The sequence below is a fragment of the Centroberyx affinis genome, unplaced genomic scaffold, assembly GCF_046629955.1.
Source record: "Centroberyx affinis isolate AG114_WGS23_722 - 3 ecotype Tasmania unplaced genomic scaffold, CSIRO-AGI_Caff_v1 ptg003228l_1, whole genome shotgun sequence".
Lineage (NCBI taxonomy): Eukaryota > Metazoa > Chordata > Actinopteri > Beryciformes > Berycidae > Centroberyx > Centroberyx affinis.
The window spans coordinates 170,001-191,471 of NW_027281263.1; the positions used below are offsets into that span (position 1 = coordinate 170,001).

Genomic DNA, 21,471 nt, shown 5'->3' on the forward strand with positions numbered 1-21,471 from the left:
ATGGCACAAATGCTAAAAAAAAAAAAAAGTATTTTCTCAGTTCTTCAAGTTAATGTTGACGTTTTGTAGACAAGGTTTCTGTGGGACACTGACTGATTCAGGTCCAGTAGTCTGGGCTTCAAGAAGACCAAGCCAAACCACTGACCAGCTGACTTCTTGGAGACTCAGTAGACCAGAGGCTTTTATTCAGGTCCTTTATTCGTGATTTAAGGACTTCTGACTCCCTCTGCTGCAAACCAGAGATGAGAAACGTTGATCTTCAAAGAGTTTTTTTGTGAAAGACCTCCCACTCCTCCATGGATCACAATGTGTTTAACCAGTTTCTTCTTTGTGTTCTCTTCTCTTCTCCCAGTAACGGCACCTCAGGTGTTCCATCGTCCCCAGAGAGAGCAGCGTAAGACCCGGCCATTTAACCCCTTAATCCCAATCCAACCTGCCTTTCAAACCGTTCAAACCATAACCCACCCCCCACACCCCCCCACCCCCCCACCCCCCCCACCCCTCCCGCATGCTGTAGCAATCTGCCAGCCAAGCACCGCCCCCCCCTTTTTATCTAACAATGAGATGCTTATTGCAACTAACAGTGGCACTAGTCTCACAGAAAACACTTTCATTGTTCAAATTCGACTTTACTAGCTGAAGTAATTAGCAGCAATTTTAATTGTCATCCACCAGAAACACATGATCTGTCCTCTAATCAAAGTTTGGAAGGAGAATCACTTTTCATAAGTCGCAGGGGGGGGGGGAAGAAATCACCTTCCCCCCCACTGTTGATTGGTTCATTTTTATTGTGTAGTGAGTTACAGTGCCGCTCCATCTTATAATCCCATAATCCTCTGTTTACAGCGCTGGTGGAACCACAAAGCTGCAGAGCTTGTCCATGTAGGTTACCTCTAAACTTCACCTCACCTCTCCACACACCTTTGGCACACTTTGGGACGCTGCACCTAACGCAGGGAGGAGTCTGCTCCTTAGCTCACATCACATTTGCAGTAGTTGTTTTTCATAAATGCAAAGGAATATCTAGAGAGCCTGCATGTACACTGCAAAAACTGACACACTTGTTTGGTTATTTTGTCTTGTATCCAGACTTATCAAGCTTATTTTAGGATTTTTTTTTTTTTGTGAAATCATCTTACTGCACTGGGAGTTGACTTTTTTTTTCAGGATACTGTAACTTCCTCTGTGTCTTGGATAAAGTTTCAAGATTTTCTTCATTGTTTTATGATGATTTCTTAAAAGACGTCATATTGGCATGAATCAAGTGAAATTTATTGCCAGTATAGTGAGAGAATTTAACTAAAAATATCACAAAATATGCCTAATAGGTCTGGAAACAAGTTAAAATCACTGGACAGCTTGTCATTTTTTACAGTGTATGCGCTGCACTCCACTGTTTGCTGCATCTGTTTGCTAGGAAACACAGACCGTGTCGGACTGATCCGGTTTAGCAGTGCATCCCGGGCATGTTAAAATGTTAAAAAAAACTTAGTGCACTATCTGCCGTCACTAGCTTCACATTTCTTTCCCAGCATGCCGTTTTTGCCGTAGCGAAGGCAGCGCTCCCCGGGTTCTCAGCCTCGCCGCCTCCCTCTCACACACACACACACACACACACACTCCTCACACTCGCTCTGCACTCCGCCCCGGAGCTGCTGCCCACACACAAAGTCACTCTGAAAGCTGAAACCGATGCGTCACACCATGACTCACCTGTAGTACCGGCCACATTACACTCGTACGCACTCTCAGGACACTCGACAGCGGTGCATCATAGCAGCTCGCACACTATCCGGCTATAATATCTGGCACAGTCCTATTCTTCACTTTAACCTTTTTTTTTTTATTTATTCCGACGCTGTGCTTTTGTAATTATTTGATCAGCATAAGTATCCCTACAGTATTTTACACGCTGTGGCACGGCCCCCATGCTTCCGCGGTGGAAGAATCCAACATGGAGGAGTTCTGTATCTTGTCAATTATGGCACAAATCAGTGGAGTGATAGTTTTAATCAAGGCGGTCCTGACATCCAAACCACATCACAGCCAGAGTGAAATGATGAGGCTGCACACGAGGCGGGACGATCCCACTCTCCCCACGCTGAAAGAGATGGAGTGCGTTATCTGCAAGGCTGCACATTCACACACAAACACTAATGCATTCCTTCTCCCACTTATCCCTCTTTTTCTTTATCTAACCCTTCTTCTATTACTCTTCTTTTGTGTTTTTTTGCCTTCTTTTGTTGTTGTTCTTCCTCTTATTTCCCATTTGCTTTCATTTGTTTCTTTTCTTTTTTTCGTCTGTTCTTTCTTGTACTTCGTATGCCCCTACTTCATCTTCTTTTCCTTCTTTTTCCAAACTTTCTTCTCCCTCTTGTTCTTTTCTACTTATTCTTTCTGTCCTTCTTGTTTCTTTTTCTACTTTTTGTTCTTTCTGTCCTTTTCTTGTTCTTCTACTCCTCCTTCTTCTTCTTCTTCTCCTCCTCCTCCTTAATCTTGTTCTTCTATGATCAATGTTTGTTCCAGTCAGTATTTTGTATATTTAGCCGTGAATTAACACTGACTGGTGCTCTATCCACTACACTACATATACTAACTCTGATATACTGGGACCATCATGCTTTTTTAGGGAAGAAATGGCGAAGGAAATGACTGAGCTTCTGGCTAGGTGGGTAGAGATCGTTCCTCAAAAAAAAACCCGCGTTCAGGGGAAATCTCAACAATCGCCTCAATGTTCTGGAAATGAATCCGATATTTGATGAAAAACAGAATTGCACATGAAAGCATGCGATGTGGAGTGGAGTGTTGATTTTGTTAATTCTTAATGATCATCGCATAATTCAAGACGTTTTTGATTGACAGGGTTAATTCCCTGATGAATGCCAAAAAAGGAGGGTGTCTACCGATTTTTGTCCTTGTTTTGTTTTGAACTTTTACTTGTCCAGGGAAAGTTTCTGAGTATGTATGCTCTTTTTCTGCTACACCCTTTTTCACCTTTATACACCTGTTCATTCCTGGTAAGTGCAATTGCAGTGGTTTTTGAGGAAGGGGAGAGTGTCACTCCTCCACTCAACTGACCCAGATTTTTCCAGCCGATTCAGGGTTTAAAGTGATGTTGACCTTTGGTAGTGTCTTGGGTTGTGTCTCTTCCTCCATGATAAAACCCCAAAAATCGGCGATTCTCTGTGATCTGTTGCTCCGGTAGAGGAGACTGGAGAATTGCATATTTTTCTCTCTCCATTCACTACCATTGTCTGGAGGAACAGCCTGAAAATCACTTCTAGCACATAAATAGGCGGAAAAAAGGTGAGAGACAGGACTTTGACAAAAACGAGTCTCTCACTAACGACAATTTTGATGATTTTGGGGTTATATCACAACCCAAGGTACTACCAAAGTTCAACAGCACTTTAAAACCAGTGACCATCCGGTTCCAAACACCTGCCTCCAACCTCTAGTCCTCTGCCATATCTCCATGTGTCATAAAGCAATACATGGTGATTGAAGAGATCATCTACTGTAGCTGAGTGCTGACATACAGTTCTCTGCTGAAGTGACCCATAATTAGTTTGTTTTATGAAGACAAGACTTGCTGAGACCTCTTATATTGTGGACCATTGGCAGTGACCTTATGATGGGTCCCAGGGAGGGAAATTACCATCAACCACCAGCCAAATGTTAATATATTTCAGTTGGTACTGCCAAGTTAATCTACTCTAGCAGCCGGCCGTAATGTGGAGGTCCTGTTCTGAAAAACCTTTCTCTTTAACCTTTATTCATCAGAGGAAGATCGACAGAGGACTCTTGTTCTTTTCCAACAAAGCCCTGATTCACTTTTCTGCAGTTAGCACACATGCACACTTAGCCTGATTTTCAGACTGAAGGGCCATTTTGTTCCCACTCCATTATTCAGCCTGAGATTTCCTCCCCGTTTGCTGTTTTCTGTGTGGGGGGGTTAGATTTTCCCCGAACCAATCACTAGTGACCGACGTATCCGGCCGCTCTGACGTTATTTACCAACTGCACCAAGAATGTCTGTCGATTTAAAACATGACAAACATTATGACCTTATGATCTGTTTGGCTCTGACACAGGTTGAAAACATCACCAACTTTAGTCCCGCCCACAAAGGCGCTGATTGGCTCGATTGTTCGATTGAACAAGCCGTTGACGAGGGAAACACCAGACTCTCTGAATAGCTCGACAAAATCTGAAAAGTGGGCGGGGCGCGATTCAGGATTCTGGAACCAGGCTAAGTCACACTAGCACCCCTTTTCCACCAAATTAGCTCTGGTTTTTGAACCGGTTCCGTTCAGGATTCTTGGAACCTTGGTGCTATCTAGTGAACCGGCCCGCGTTTCCACCAGTTTTGAGCGGAACCATTGTAATCAAGGATGCGTCATCAACGGAGGGCGTTGCACAATGCACACCGGAAGTAAACAGTAGTAGCAAGATGGCGGATCGCATTGATTACCTGCAAGCTTTTGTTCTGTTATTATACCTGTAGAATATGACACACCCACTGATGTCATCACGGTTCGTGCTTGAAAACCTGATATTTTTTGGTTCCAGCTGGGAACCAACTTTTCGGGTTCCAAACCAATTTATTTTTGGTCGAAATGCTCCGAACGGTTCAAAATTAGGTGCGCAAACTGGAACGGAACCCGTTCCATGTTGGTGGAAAAGGGGTATAGGAGCGGCCCAGTAAAACCACAGTCTTCTACTGTTAGGTGTTAAGAGCCTTGCTCAAGGGAACTTCGACAGTAATTGGCAACTGGCAACCTTCCAGGTGACATGCCCACTTCCTCTAACTCCTAGGCTGCCGTTGCTCCCTAGTTGGCAGGTAAAACTGTGAAAGTGGCTGGTGAAGTTTGAGATGTACCAGCCGCTGTGGTCGCTAGACAAAGAGATGCTGCCATGGTTACAGTGGAGCGTCATGAGCAGCTGTGTCTCTTAAGGTTACGCTGGCCAACTGGTCTTTTCTATTAGCGTTCACCAGCCGTTCCAGATTGGAGCGAGAGTGAATGAGTGATGTCAGCCGATGGCCTGGTGCCAGGTTGTCCTCCCGGTTCCTCTGTTCCTCTGTCTGGGGCTAATTGGCTCAGGCCGCCTCTCGCTACGCCACAAACGCACAGCTACAGGAAGCGCGAGCAGAAGGTGACTGCGGCGCTCGGCCGCTTAGGTCGACGCCAATGCCACCGAGGGCTTCTGGGAACACGGTACAGCCGCTCCGGCGCGAGGCCGGCTTCACTAATCATGAGACTCAGAGCCGCCCAATAGGATTAGAGAACAGCAGGGTTCGGGTAGCAGAGAGTCCGCCTCCGACTTCACGGCGTTCTAAAAAGGGCAAATCCCGGTCACGGATTAATCGGGCTTGTCAGCGCCGCCGCAGAGGAGCAAACAGCGTGCCAACAGCAAGGCCCGCAGCTGGAGGGGAGCTGTGTACTTTAAACTGTCAAACGGTCATTTATAATTTAGCAGAATGAGCTGCCACTCCAGAGCGGCGCCATGCCGGCGTGGCACAGGCGGGTTTTGACCTCCTGGTGACTGAAACAGCATGCGTTTTAATGATGTGTGTTCTCGTCCCCTCTCTAGTTCCACTGTAGCACTCTTCCCTCTTAACAAAGATGCTGCTAATCTGAAAATACCCTTTTTCCCTCCTTACCTTCACCTTAACTTTCACAGTAAACCTGTATCTACAAAAGACTGTGTTGACTGGTATTTGTGAATCATTTTTAGCATCTGTTTTAACCCCTGGTGAGTTCCAGGTGGGTGGTGTTTACCACATCAAGGTAAATCAAAGTTCCTGTGATTGATCTGAACTTTCTGGGACTCGTCTCCTATGTGGCTGACAGCAGCCACCTGACACCAAAGTAGACTAAAACAAACCTTGAAAAGTATTTGCAAAGACTATTTCACCCAGATTTGATCTACATTACTGTTACCCATCACAGAAGCCGCCATCTTGAATCTATCCTGTGTTATTACTGCAGCTGCCACTTCAGCCCATTTCCCAGAAGTCATATTTTAGCATAAAACTGTCATGTGCCTTCTTACCGCTGAATAAAAAAACTAAATTTGAATTCCTCTTGGGGGCGAAGCTATAGTGTTGCATGAATTCTCTGCAGCAAATAGAATGAAAGGTGGAAAATCTATGATAGCTACATCTGTTGTGACCTGGCACAAATAGTATTTGTCGTAGCCTGTGTAGTTTCCAGATTGGTGGGGTTTTACCCATAGGACATTATGAGTGCCGGAAAATTTAGACAATCATAGGAATGTATTTTAAATTAAAATACTTGCTGTACTAACTCACCTGTCTGACCTTCTCTGTAAACTCCACCCACCTGGTACTTCATGCAAGTTAATGTAAACAGTTATTTGCAAATACTGACCCAAGTCTGGATTTGTGCGAATAGCCCCGCCCTCTGCGATCTCTTCATGCACGCCCTGCCATTGGTATCCCACAGTGCACTGCTGTGGGTTTTTGGCGCTGACCTCCTGTGTCCTGCTTGTCTTGTTCCCTGTATCAGAGGTCCACAGGTCCAGGCCACCAAGGCTGCCGCCAACGCCAAGAAGTACGAACTGAGCAAGTGGAAGTACGCTGAGCTGCGGGATGCCATCAATACCTCATGTGGTGAGAGTTTTGTTTGTTTTTATTCACCACAGTATACATGTGGCAAACTGCAGAACATTTGTACATGTTTTTGTGTGGATTTCAAGTCTCAAGTCTTGAGGAACAAGTCTCAAGTCAAGTCTCAAGTCTCTAAATGTAGATTACCAAGTCAAGTCCATGTCATTTATGTCAAGGACCAAGTTTAAATGTAGAACAGCAAGTCAAGTCAGAACAAATCAAGAGTCCGGTATCAATTTAATATCTTAAAGAAAACTAAATATCTAGGACTTTTCAATGCAATATGGTTTTAATAGGATAAAAACTTGGTAAGAGCATCATGAGTTTGATTTCTAGAATCAGTTTCAACTTCAATAAATTCAATCATTCCATACAAATTCAGAAATTTAAATTCAGTCGTCTGCTGGAACAAATCTCATCACTTTCGATCTGAGTCATTTACACAAACACAAGATCTCAAGTCAAGACTTTAGAAACCTTTTCAAGTCATCAAAGTTCAAGTCAAAGTCAAGTCCCAAGTCACCAGAACCCAAGTCAAGTCAAGTCTCAAGTCTTCTCTTCACGCATCAAGTCAAGTCACCCTCTGGTTTAAATTGGCACTGCCTCTGCACAGTTCATACTTGTTTTTCATGGTTAATATTACTTATTGGTTATTTTTTAAAGTTATTTTGCCCATAGCCCAATAAGCATTATGTTGATTTGTGGCACTTTGTGTACACCAACTAGTCCATTTGTCATTCAGGCCACTCCCTGACTAGCCAACTACGTAAAAATAGACTTTAGCACACGATAAGGTGCTGATACTGTACCATACCTATAGCAGGTCCAGTCTGTGTACCTGTGCACTGGAAAACCTGCAGGATACCACACAGCTCTAACTTTACAAAGTCCTTCAACGTTTGAGATCAACTTTTCTACTTTTCTTCAGTTTTCCACCCTGTCAGCCTGCGCCCACACAATGCTGACGTGCGTTCTCCTGCAGTTTCAAGTCCCTGAACTTAACATAACCAAGAAGCCTATTGCTATTCTGGTTAAAAAAAAAATGCAATGGAAATTTCCCATATGCTGCCAATTCTTTCTCTTATATTTTGTTGAGTCATGTTCAAGTTTTTTTTGCAACGTTGAACTGTTCAATTTTCTCCGTTCTAACAGATAAATAGCTTTGACATTAACGTCTGCCTCAGCTTACCTTTTACACCACCTACTTTTATTTATTTATTTTTTTTTATGGCTGCCTCATTATACGACCACTTCTTTCACGTGGGAGTGAATTGCTGGTCAAGCGAGACAGAACAGCTCTTTGAACAACAGTCATCATGATCCCACCGCTCCACCGTGTTGCTCTGTCAGACCGAGTATCACAACACCGAGTAGAGCCATGATCGCACACAGCGGGCTGCCGCAAACTACTTAACATTTACATTGACATTTAGGTTTTAGCTGACACTCTTTTTAAAGGTGCTATGTGTAGCATTTTAACATCAATAAATCATTACCATGTTAGGCATTAGTATAATTACTGTAAACAAACAAGACCATTGTGACAAGACTCTAGCGGCCTCTAATCTGCTGGATCGCTTTACGGCACAAAACAGGAAAAAAAAAACAGAATTGAATTTGCAGATTAAACACATGTTGAGATAAATAGCAACTAATGAACTAATGCTGTAATACTTGTAAGTCTTCAGTAAGATAATTGAAGGTCCAAGAGTAAATTGACTTATAATCATTCAAGAAACTTACTTGAGATCTATCTCATACTTTACTGTAAAACAATCTGTTCACGTAACTTTTAGCTGATTATTAAGTTAAGTTTGCTGGGTAAAAGTGAGGCAATCGGTTTCCAAACTTTTTTCAAATAAACTGAACATGTTGGAATTTACAGTGATATGTGTTATCTCTTGATTGTATTCCTTGATACTCTTACTAGCTTTTCACAATGGGGAAATGTAATTTCAGTAAATAATGATATCAATGCACACTATCAAAACACTATATTCGTGGACCTCACGTAGGCCCAAGGTTTCTGCCTGTGGCTGCCAGCATGTGCAACAATACAGTATAGTGTGAACCTGACCATGGATTTGACAAGCATTCTGTCTGCCAGCCTGCTTTAACTGAATTTGAATTGAATTGAACTGAATTGAATCAATTAAAGGCAAATTCAAATTCAATTCTATTCTTCCAGAGCAAACAGAGCTAAAGCTTTCAGAGTTTCTGGCAGCAGATGGTGGAGGGAGGGAAAGGAAGATGGGGAAATCACTTCCGACATGTTGATCCTCTTCAGGGAGGGGGGAGGGGGGGCAGGAAGCAACAGGGCTGATGGGAAATGTAGTCTTAATGTGGAGAAACACTAGAACTAACAATACTGCTGGTGTGAGACAGAGGAGACCGATCAGCTCCAACATCCTCTCATTAGTTTATAGTAAATATACCAACGTAACAACATTAATTTGAGTGATATATTGATGTTTAACAATGCTACATGTCACCGTTAAGTACATGCAACAGTAGAATGAGCTTCAATTCCTAGATCCCCATTATTACAAGCAACAAATAGTAAGGAGGTCAAAGGTCACAGCACCTTTTCCTATCCCTGTCTCTCTTGAATGATTATGTATGAGAAACAGAGTGATTTATGCATAGAGAAATCCTCAGTGGAGAAATAAGAGTGAAGGAGGACAGATAAAAACTTTTTTCTCCCCCTTATTACGTTTTTTCAACATCGTATCTAAACTCAGTTCTATTTCCCGGAGCCGCCGGCATGTGCCTCGGTGTGGGCCGACACCCGGCAGGCATCTGGCAAATTAATGTAGGGAAAGTGAGAGCCGCAGGCAGCCACACACACACACACACACACACACACACACACACACACACGTAGAAATGCCTTGTGTTAGCTGTTAACAGGCCACTCACCTCATCTCCCAGAGAGAGGGAGAGCTCGCTGTCGGCAGAATACAGATGTGATGGCGTCCCCGGCTCTGGTTAATCTGCACCGACAGAATAAAAGTTGAGCGGGGCGGCGGCAAGGGGGTTTGTTGACACCCGGCAGGTTCCGGTTCATTCCGCGGAGGATTTCGTGGAGTAAATGAAAGTGTTTTTTGGAATTTTTTTTTTTTTTTTCTGAGAAAGTACTCACCATTTGTCTGCTGCCCACAAAGTATTTTTGTGTTCAGTCGACGTTTTCGAGGCACTTAGTGTGCATTAAGCATCTCACCGCACAGCGTGACAAATTGAAGGTTTTTTTTTTTTTTTCAACTGAAGTAATTTATCTGAATCATCCTGACGAAATGTGTTATCTTAATGCTCCGGGCTGTAGAGCGTCTTTTGTCAGTCTGAGGTTGTGAGAGTGTGTGTGTGTGTGTGTGTGTGTGTGTGTGTGTCTGTGTGTGAGACCACGCAAGGCCGGCCGAACCAGTGTATTGATTTCAGTCAGATATTTTTGGGCACCAGTAGCTGAGGAGGAAAATTAGCTGATTCAACTGTTGATTTAGTAAGGAGGAGTTAACAGTATTTATTATTGTTGTATCATCATTAATAAACATAATTCATCATTATAATCTACTCTTTATACCGACTTCTCAACCAGAATTTGAACACACATACATATTCTAGTATTTTGTGTGGGAATATTCTGGCTTCTCAAAGGTCTTGTGTCAAATAACAATAAGTTATTGTATTGAAATCACATTTTTATGCCAATTTTATCGGCGCATTATTAGTGGAAGAAATGTGATTGCTAGTATCACTGTAAAAAACCAATATCAGCTCATAAGAGTCAGTCAACCTCTGGTGTGCATGTTTGTTTTTTTCTTACTACTTCTATCTCTTTTTTAATCTCCTTTTTTATTAATGTTACTCATCTTGTTTTTATTTTATTTTATTTATTTACTGCATGATTTTTATTATTATTCAAATATATTTATTGTTATACAACAATTAAATGCAAGTAACCATCAATTAACATGAGACAATGCTCACACAAACACAAAAGCCTCTGCTCATTTCCAGGAGAGAAAAAAAAAGTCTTGTGTTTATTATTAGTGGTATTATTATCATTATCATTATTATCGCTGTTGTTGATGCTGATGATGATGACGGTTTTAAGAATTTATGACATTATTATTATTATTATTTATAGTAGAAGCTGCAGCAGTAGTAGTAGTATTGATTTGTCTGTCACCTGCAGACATTATCATCATTAGTAGAAGTATCAGTATTATTACTAGTGTTATTATTAGTAGTAGCAGTAGTAGTAGTAGTATTGGTATTGATTTAAGACTGTGTGTCCTGCAGACATCGAGCTGCTGGCGGCCTGCAGGGAGGAGTTCCACCGCCGGCTGAAGGTCTACCACGCCTGGAAGTCAAAGAACAAGAAGAGGAACGCCACCGAGACGGAGCAGCGAGCACCGAAGTCCGTCACCGACTACGGTAAGACGGAGCGGACAAACCTCCTGACAGCACCGCAGCACCGCTCACACAGCAGCATGTTATAACTCTGATAGGGTTACGGATCTTTGTTACTGTTGGTTTTGTTTGTTTTCCATGAAGGATATTGCTCATGCCGTGTATTAATATGTTTTTAAATCTTTATTTTATCCAAGAAGGTTTGCTTTTTTCAACAGCGAGCTTAGTGAACTAGTGACCTTCCAGACGCAGAGCTGCTTCTCTAATGATCACATTGTTCTTGGCTGACAAAACTGCCAGCCCTTTTACAGCCTGGGTCCTCTGTGTTCAAGTCTGGAAAGTCTTGAAACGTCTGGAAAGTGATGATTTCCAGATTCTCAAAAAGTTTGGAAATCGCACAAAACGTTTGAGGGAAAGGAAACGTTCGCTCAGTCCCAAAATACATGTGACATACAGTATTTTATTTATTATATACATATGTAGTATACATGCATTGTGGTGTTTGTTGTGAATAATCTTCAGTTATAGAGTGATATGGCCTATTTGACAGTTATATTACTCAACCACTATCAGCATGAATCATGCTGAACTCCGACCAAAGTCTTCATATCCAGACAAGGAATAAAAGTCTGGAAAAAGACGATTTCAAAGCAGAAATGCATTAGAACCTCTTATTTTTAGGAAATACTGAATGGTTCTCTTCAGGTAATGATTCTTTCCTTTCCAAAACTGATAAGGAGGGTTTCTGAACATGAACTCCTCCGGTCCTCCAGTCCTCCCCCTGTCCTCATTGTTCAGAGTGCGGCTCGATGTTCAAACAGGGCGAACAAACGGACTCTGTCTCCCGGCGACGCCTCGCCTCGCCTCCTTGTGCCACACGCCGAGTTGTCATGACGACAAAGAGCCTCTTATTCCTGGCCCGACTATTGTGCGCTCCACTCAGACCGCTGATTGGAGCGCCAGCCCACACTCCCACCTGCACCCTGCACTCCCACCTCCACCCTGCACTCCCACCTCCACCCTGCACTCTGCTCCATGTGAGAGACGGAGCTTCGTCCTCATGCAGCGGGGAAGACTTTTAACCCTTTTATTATCTTAAAATGAACAAACGCCTTTTATATTTGGGCTCAAATTGACCCCGGAAATTTAAACCCACATAAAATGATTGTAATTGAAAGTGTACACTTCAGAACATCAGCAAGTAACACATAGCAGTTAGTCAAAAATGAAAAAACCCGAAAACACACAGTTGTATACAGAGTGTGTACAGGCCCTTGAAAACATATCATCATGTTAAATTTCATTTTCCCCGTGAAATTAGGAAAAGTCATGAAATAGCAAGTTGGAAAAATAATGTTAATCATGTTTTTTAGAGAAGTTAAATGTTGAACGGGGTCAAATTGACCCCAAACATAATAGGAGGGTTCAAATTATGTTTTTATGGTGTTTCAGGTTTATTAGGCAAGGCAAACTTAATTATACAGCACATTTCATGCACAAGGTAAATTCAACGTACTTCACATAAAACACAAAAAATACATCAATCAATCAGTCAAAACTATAGGGCACTGTGTTCGTACAAGTTCTTTGTGCATTTTGTTATTTTAAACTTTAATTTAAGCCATGATCTTTTTCAGCAACTTCCTGCTTCACATCCACAGATTCACACGTTTCACACCTGGAAGCCGCCCAGTATAACCACCCAGTCTTGTACTGGTGGCTGCTGGGAGTTTCATCATCACAACCCGATCTACACCAGTGTGTTGAGCAGAACTGTGAAAAATACTGCCAAAAAAAAAAGAATCAAAATGTAGGAATGATGTAAAAATGAAGGATGATTAATTTTAGAAGTTGGAGAACAGAGAACATTCTTCCATCTTGCTCTTTTTTCTTTGTTTTTTGTTTTTTTGTTTTTTTAATCACATCTGAACACTTCCCACTAGTAGTCAAAAAACAGGTGATGATGGTTATTATTATTAGTAGTATCATCAGTAGTAGTACAAAACCAAACCTCTTAATTTTATCCCTGAAATGTCCTTAATTTCTCATTACATAAACATTAATTATACATTAAAAATAACAGCTTCAGTTCAGGTTAGTATCATGGGGTTTTAAGGGATTTATTCATGGATTGATTCACAGAGACACTAGCAATTAAGGGATTTTTTAAGGGATGGTTTACAGAGTTATTAATGGATTTTCTTTCCATTAATAACTTAACATTAATAATAATTTTTTTCCAATTTCCCTGAATTTTTCATTAAATTAGAAAGTAAGGAGTCAAGATTAAGGGGGTGTTTAAGGAGGTTTTGATGGGATCTCCTCCATTAATAACTCCCTTAACTAATTTTAAGGGCATGAAGAGTAGTATCATCACTAGTACTAGTGCTAGTAGCAGAATTATTAGGCCTAGTCATCATAATGTATGTGCTGTATATTTTTCACTCTCTTGTCTCGCTCTCTGTTCCTCCTCGTCATCTTGTCTGTGAGAAAAACATCCGAGTCGTTCCACTGTTGCTGCCGTGTTGCATCATCACCGTCTGTCTCTTCCTCCAGTTCATGTCTCTCTGTGTGTGTGTGTGTGTAACCTGGCATGTTTACTTTCAGATCATGCGCCTCCTGTGAAAAAAGCATGTAAGTGGTTTCTCTCTCCCACCGTGTAACGCTGCACTAACCAAACAGCTGATCCCCTCATTAACACCCGCACCATGCTAGAGGAGCGCTGTTTGCCCGGGTCGCTGTGTGCCGCTCTGCCTCATAGAAAAGTTCCTTTTCTTGGCGTTCTTTGCGGAGGTGAGGGTGGATGGATCTCTATGGCAACCGCTGTCTCTATTGAGATGCGTGTGTAGTGTCAACTCGAGAAGAGATTATCTGAACGAGCTTGAAGCACGGAGACTCCGCGGCCTTTTCTTTTTTTTTTGACCACAACACTTGCCTATTAGCGAGACGCCCTCCCAGACAGCTATCACAGTTTGATAAGCGAGCCGCAGAAAGTCAAGGTAATTTCTCAGAGCTCTTAAAAGACGGCTGTTATTGATACCGCCACAATAGAAATGCTCCGGCAGAAGAAGAAGAAGAAGGAGGAGGAGGGGGGGAAAAAAAAGCTTTCAAGGCAGTTTTTGCTTGGTTTTGTCAGAGAATCACGAGCGTGGAAGCGTGACGGAGGAAAAGGCCGCTGCACCCGCTGATAAGAGGAGAAATGTGGCGAGGGAGGCGCCGTTCAGCTACATTCACTCCTGACCTGTTTGAGGTTACAGATACACTGCCAGTCCATAGTTTGGACACACGCATCTTTCTTTATTTTTACCATTTTCCACATTTTAGGATAACAGTAAAGACATCAAAACTATGAAATAACACAAATGGAATTATGTAGCGACCAAAAAAAGTGTTAAACAAATCAAAACTATCTTATATTTTAGATTCTTTAAAGTAGCCGCCCCTTTTCCTTGATGGAAAGGCAAAGGCTTTGGAAAGAAATTCATACATAGGATCAACTATTTATATTTGTCTAAGAAACTCATTTCAAGCGTTTAAGCAGAAGCCTTTAGATCAAAATGGCTTTAAGATGATGAGAAACACAGAACATTCAGTTAGGTGGGTCCAGACTTTTGACTGGTAGTGTACATACAGCTCATTCAGGTACATGAGGCTCACAGCTATCAGACAAGTGTTGTATTACAAAGTTATCGCTTCTTCTTAGGATTTGACCGTTGTGGGTATTTTGAAGGCTGATGCCCATATTTTTTGATTGAAGTTGTAAATATTTAAAAAGTTTAAATTCAAGCATTTTCATGGCACAAATTCAGTGTATCCCCCAGAAATGTATTCTTGTCAGGGTGGAAAAGCCTCTGGAACAGCATTTATTTATTCATGGGACACTAAATTGAAACGCCATTGAAACCCGGTCCAATGAAACTGAAAGCTTCTATTGTATGGTAGAGGAAACTCTGGGATACATTAGGCCTTTAAATGAAGAAAAAAACCACAATTAAACAATTACATGAATAAACGTGTGTGTCTAGAGAAAATTACATTTCATTGTAGGTTTTCCAGACTTTTTCTGTAGCTGTGGACGATATCGTTACTGGCCGATATCCAATATTAGAGACAGAGACAAATATATCAGTGGTTTGGATGGGAATCGGGGGGGGATGAGCCGGTGTTTTCTTCCTCTTAGCGCAGATCCTTACAGTGTATCTACAGGAGCGGGTCACAAATCCCCTTGTTATTCTCTTGCTTTGAAACCTCGATCCAGCCCTCGACCCCTCGGCGAGTCGCTGAAATAACTCGGGCGCTCGGTGCGTCGGAAAGCCGGGACGCGCGCGTTTGCAGGACAAATAGTAATCAGCGACCTGGCAGGGGAAACATATTGCTGGGAGCGACTTAAGTTCAAGTGCCTCTCGAAAGAACGTTTCTCCGTTTCTGCTGCTTTCTCTAGACAAACACGGCTGATTTCTCTTTTTTTTTTTTTTTTTTTTTTTTTTTTGGGAGGGATTTTATGTTATTTTTTTCTTCTGGAAGGTGTCGGGATGGAAGGGTGCAGTCGTCACGTTTGTCGACAAAAAAAAAAAAAAAAAAAACTCTATTTCCGCTGTCTCGCCTTTGGGAAGATGGTGTGAGTTTGTTGGTGCTGGTGGAGCTGCTGTGTCGCTCTGTAACATGCTGGCTGGTTTATATTCTCATGCGCTGGGATAAATCATCTTAACAAGGCGTTTCATCTGGGATTCAGTGTTGAAATCGTTTTTTAAAACGAGCGGAAAGAGTTTCCAGTGTAGTGAGATAATTTCACTTGTTCCCATTCTCTTGAAACGCGGGACAGTATCTTGAAATGTTGATGTGTGTTAAAATGTGTTTACATCATACTGACTGCCAGTGGTGGAAAGTAACTAAGTACATTTACTCAAGTACTGTACTTAAGTACAATTTTGAGGTACTTGTACTTTACTTGAGTATTTCCATTTTATGCTACTTTGTACTTTTTACTCCATTACATTTATTTCACAGCTATAGTTACTAGTTACTTTTCAGATCAATATTTTATATTTAAAACATTTGATCATCTTTATAAAATAACTATAAAATAGCATTGTTATAGATTAGACTACCCAAAAGTATAGCTAAATTGTTAAGATTAGCTTCACGTTGACAACTTTAAAATGCTGCTTACATGTACATGTATATCAATAAATCAGTATTAATATTCCAATAATTTATGAAAAATATAACTCTCTAAATAGGGACAGTTTGCATAATGAGTACGTTTACTTTGATACTCTAAGTACATTTTGCTGCCAATACTTATGTACTTTTACTTAAGTAAGATTTTGAATGCAGGACTTTTATTTGTAATGGAGTATCTTTACATTGTTGTATTGCTACTTTTACTTAAGTAAAAGATCTCAGTACTTCTTCCACCACTGCTGACTGCTCTACTTGAATCATTTCTATTTTTACTACTGTTCAGTTTCAAACTAACTGCTCTTATTGTTTATTTTGTTATGCATCAAACTCAGGGAGCTGCGAACACAATTTCATTGACAATAAGAAATCTTGAAATAAAACATTTGTTTCAAAATACTGTACCGTAACTTGATTGAAGAAAGTTATTGTAACAAGCTGAGTTGTACTGGAAAACAAGTGAAATTATCTCACCCCATTTGTTCCGCTTTTCCAGATTTCAAAACTGAACAGAAGATTAACTGACTTATTAAAATGGACGTTTTTGCAGTTTGGTCATCCAGCGAGCCTGGGGGAGCTGCAGCCTGGTTTTTCTTTCCCCTAGTCACGTAGAGCACCTTATTTATTTCACGCTCCACTTTGTAGAGAGACGCAAATTCTACATGTTTTATGTTTTGAGTATGCAAGCCCCATAATAAACATCTGCCATGCTTCCTGTCTCCCTGATTCCCTCCCCCTCTGATCAGACTGCTGTGATCTACTGACCCTCTGCCTGCAGCAGCTCTGCTCACTGACTACGCTTTCATGGAGACGGGGATGGGTTTTCCATTCAAACCCAATCAAAGCACATTGCAGTAGCTGTTTACATGCAAAGGAGCTCATGCTGGCTGCCAGGCTAAAAGTCTCCCATTGAATGAAGGTTCAATAGGGAAACCATGGTTCCTTATTTCAACCAGGTTGGGGCTGATCGGGTTACTCTGCTCCAGCTGAAGTGTTTGAGACCTTTGGTGACACTTTACAGGAGCCTTATTCCAATGTGTTAACCTGTGTAGTAACCACTATAAAAGTATTGTAAATGCACAGTAATACTGTGTAAGCAGTATTGTGATAAAGTTTTTCAAGTTTAAGTTTCAAGTTTTCGTTTTATTATCAGAAATACTTTATACTTATATGTAGGTTAACACAGGATCAACAATGCAATGAAAAGTGCTGGACGAGAGTCAGGTCAGCTCAGTAGTAAAAAAAAGAAAAACAATAACATAAGAATAAAATAGAATAGAATATAGAGCAGTATACATATGTAAAGTGAGATCTATGTACATAAAAGTGACAAGTGTATTGCACAGAGGGTGTGTATCAGTCTGCAATTTTTATCTAAATAGTGCAGACAAGCAACTAGTTAAACTAGTTCTAGTAAAACTAGTACTAAAGCTGCGTAAAATCTGAAATCTGAAGTCATAAATTGTGGAACTGGTCGGTCGTCGTTCCAGCCTCAGTGCGTTCCAGTGGTCCAGCTCCGGAAAACCAGGGAAGATTAAGAAAGAGGGTTTTCTTTGCCCAACGTAGAATCCTGTTCCCCATGCAACAGTGAATGTTATGTCAATGATATTTAGTAACATTAGGTTGTTTATCATGCTGTATTTTTTGTCTTTACTTTCTAGTTTTTGGTCTATTCGGTCTATTATATAACTTACGTTTTTTATTATTTTTTTATTATTTTTATTAGCTAGCTAGTTGGCATAGAACGGCAAAATTGTATGTTAAAGCATTTACCACAGTTTATTTGATAGAAGTAAAGTCATGCAATGCTGAAAATTAAATTTGCATAAAACAAAATGTGTAAAAAGAGTATTTTTAGGATTATAAACATATTAAAGTAAGTAAGGCTTTGTAGCATTTATAGTGTTTGCCGCCATAACTGCAGCTCAGTTATGTTGAGAAATCTTGCCCGAGTTTCCTACTTGGAATTCCAACTTCCTTTTTCCTAGTAGGAAGTTGTAATTTCCAACTTTTTGGACTTCTTTGAAAGGCAGAACAACACAGTACAAGCACAGTATTATTGTGTACTTAAAATAAAAACAAAATACTATTTTGATCTTGGAAAGTCTCAACAATACTTTTCCACTAGTTAATACACAGGTTAATACACAGGAATAAGGCCGCTGCAAAGTAAATTGTTAGCGGTTTCTTCATGTGGAGCGGCGCCCAGTCAGTCCCATCACCTGATCACCAGGCTGCATGTAAACGTAGTCACATGTGACTCCTGCTCGGCCGCGATTCGTCCGGGGGGAACCCGCCTAATATTCTCTCCGTCCGATCAACAGCCCAGCAGAACCCGGCCCCGCCCATCCCGGCCCGGCAGCACGAGGTCGCCATGAACCGGCAGCAGCGCTACTTCCGCATCCCCTTCATCCGGCCGGGAGACCAGTACAAAGACCCGCAGAACAAGAAGAAGGGCTGGTGGTACGCTCACTTCGACGGGCCCTGGATCGCCCGGCAGATGGAGCTGCATCCGGATAAACACCCCATCCTGCTGGTGGCAGGTCAGTGCAGGGGGGCTGGATATGAGGGTGTGGGAGGGAGGGATGGATGGAGTGAGGTAAGGAGAAGGGATCGAGTGAAGGAGTGAAGTAGGGAAGGAGGAATGAAGTGAAGGAAAGAGGAGGAGAAGGCAGGGATTCAAGGAAGGAGTGTCAGAAGGAAGGAAGGAAGGATCAAGGAAAGGAGGGAAGGATGGATGGAGTGAGGTAAGGAGAAGGGATCAAGTGAAGTAGGGAAGGAGGAATGAAGTGAAGGAGAGAGGAGGAGAAGGCAGGGATTCAAGGAAGGAGTGTCAGAAGGCAGGAAGGATCGAGGGAGGGAATGAGGGATGGATGGAGTGAGGTAAGGAGGAAAGATCGAGTGAAGTAGGGAAGGAGGAATGAAGTGAAGGAGAGAGCAGGAGAAGGCAGGGATTCAAGGAAGGAGTGTCAGAAGGAAGGAAGGATCGAGGAAGGGAAGGATGGATGGAGTGAGGTAAGGAGAAGGGATCAAGTGAAGTAGGGAAGGAGGAATGAAGTGAAGGAGAGGAGGAGAAGGCAGGGATTCAAGGAAGGAGTGTCAGAAGGAAGGAAGGATCAAGGGAGGGAAGGATGGATGGAGTGAGGTAAGGAGAAGGGATCAAGTGAAGTAGGGAAGGAGGAATGAAGTGAAGGAGAGAGGAGGAGAAGGCAGGGATTCAAGGAAGGAGTGTCAGAAGGAAGGAAGGATCAAGGGAGGGGAGGATGGATGGAGTGAGGTAAGGAGAAGGGATCAAGTGAAGTAGGGAAGGAGGAATGAAGTGAAGGAGAGAGGAGGAGAAGGCAGGGATTCAAGGAAGGAGTGTCAGAAGGAAGGAAGGATCGAGGGAGGGAGGGAAGGAAGGATGCAGTGAGGGAAGGAATGAAGGATTGGGGAGGCAGGGCGGGAAGGAAGGATTGAGGGAGGAAGGGGAGGGATGGAAGGAAGGAGGAATCAAGGGAAGAAAGGAGTAAGGCCAGGCGCTAGGAGTGGATTGAAGTGAGGGAGGGAGGGAAGGAAGGAAGAATCAAGGGAGGGTGGGAAGATATGGAGAGAGGGATGGATTGAAGGAGGGAGGGATGATTGAAGGAGGGAGTGAAGGAAGGAGGTAGGGATGCAGGGAAGGGAGGAAAGATGGAGTGAGGGAAGGAAGAATCGAGGGATTGAAGGAGGGAGGGAGGAAAGGGGGAATGAAGTGAGGGAGAGAGGAGGAGGAGGAGGAGGCAGGGATTCAAGGAAGGACAGAGTGACAGAGGGAAGGAAGGATTGAGGAGGAAGGGAGGGAAGGAATTATTGCGGGAGGAAGGGGAGGGAGTGACTGATGGAGTGGAGGAGCGAGGTAGAGAAGCAGGGATGATGGGAAGGAGGAATCAATTGGGGAAGAAAGGATGGAGTGAAACGAGGCGCTAGGGGCGGCTTGAAGGAAGGAAAGAGGGATGGAAGAATGAAGGGGTGGGAAGAATTGAAGGAGAGAAGGATGATTGAAGGAGGGAGTGAAGGAAGGAGTTAGGGAGGCAGGGAGGGAAGGAATGGTGGAGTGAAGGAAGGAAAGATCGAGGAAGGGAGGGAATGAGGAATGAAGTGAAGCAGAGAGGCAAGGGGGGATGGAGTGGGGGAAGCAGGGAAGAGTAGAGGGAGGGAGGCAAGGAGAGAAGGAAGGATGGAGGGAGGGAAGGAGGCAGGGTGTGAGTGGAGAAGCTGAAAAAAGCGACATGTCAATACTCTGACAGCCATAAAAAGAATCAGAAGCGCTTCATTCACCAAGTACAATAAATGCTGAGGAAGTTGACATGGTGACAGATATATTGATCAGTCATTCCATATAGCCGAGCAATAAAGAATGGGAGGCTTTTATCTAAGAAGCCTGCCATCGACCCCCTGATGTGCATCATCAGCCCGGGGTGATGCAGTTTTCCCACGAGGAAGAGTAAAGTTTCATATCATTTCATCTCTGGTCTCATATCAAAAGCTAACATTGACAAATACAGTGTTCTGTACATATTGCCACTCATGGTAGAAGTCTTTTTTTAATCCCGCTCCCTCGATATATTCCATCACACTGCAGCACTAAACTGTGCCATAAAAGTTTCATCCCGCTCCATTTACATCTAGAATAATAACTATAAAGATAACTGTAACTGTAAAGAAGAAGTAAATACAGCATCTGTGTTCCCACTAACACGATAACTATAAAAACCTCCAAAAAGGATAACCGTAACTATATTTTTGGTTTGATCTCAGATGCAGAGACAATGATAAAACATCACTGTAGTGTGAATGCTGCAGCAGCAAGGTATTGTTTATAGTTATCATTCTAGATTTGATTGAGCCTTAACTCATGTTATACCATGGTCTGGGTGAGTACTCGATTCTGATTGGCTGCAGGGTGTCCCTTAATTCCTGATAATAGACACCTACTAAGTAGTTCCAGTAAAACTGTCTGTTCACCGTTCTAAATTAATGCGCTGGCTACATAGTATCAGCCTGTATCTAAAATGAGTAACCATAGCAACACGGACACAGTCAAAGCCTCCGTTTACAATTTTTATTTTTGTGAAAATCTTGATATTGATTTGGGGACAATGACATGGCTGGATAGCTAGCTAGTCTTGTTGTTAAACATACTGTCAAATTATATTTACTGTTTGTTATTGACTTTGAATGTTGCTAGCACAACGTTAGCTTTCTGACTCATAGCTGAGCCAAAG

General features: G+C 42.3%; 1 protein-coding gene across 6 annotated transcripts in view; it reads left to right on the plus strand.

Moving 5' to 3' along the window:
* Window positions 1–21,471, plus strand: part of LOC139660160 (unconventional myosin-VI-like) — a 146,386-nt gene that overhangs the window by 117,797 nt on the left and 7,118 nt on the right. For 2 of the 6 annotated variants that reach the window (XM_071538232.1, XM_071538231.1), the window contains 3 exons: window positions 6,534–6,637; window positions 10,934–11,068; window positions 18,550–18,768. In XM_071538232.1, coding sequence (XP_071394333.1) covers window positions 6,534–6,637; window positions 10,934–11,068; window positions 18,550–18,768 — 458 coding nt within the window. Of the gene's footprint in view, window positions 1–352; window positions 395–846; window positions 883–2,629; window positions 2,669–6,533; window positions 6,653–8,945; window positions 8,966–10,917; window positions 11,069–13,651; window positions 13,679–18,549; window positions 18,769–21,471 lie in introns of all 6 variants that reach the window. The other 4 variants (XM_071538227.1, XM_071538228.1, XM_071538229.1 and 1 more) reach the window with 4 other exon arrangements.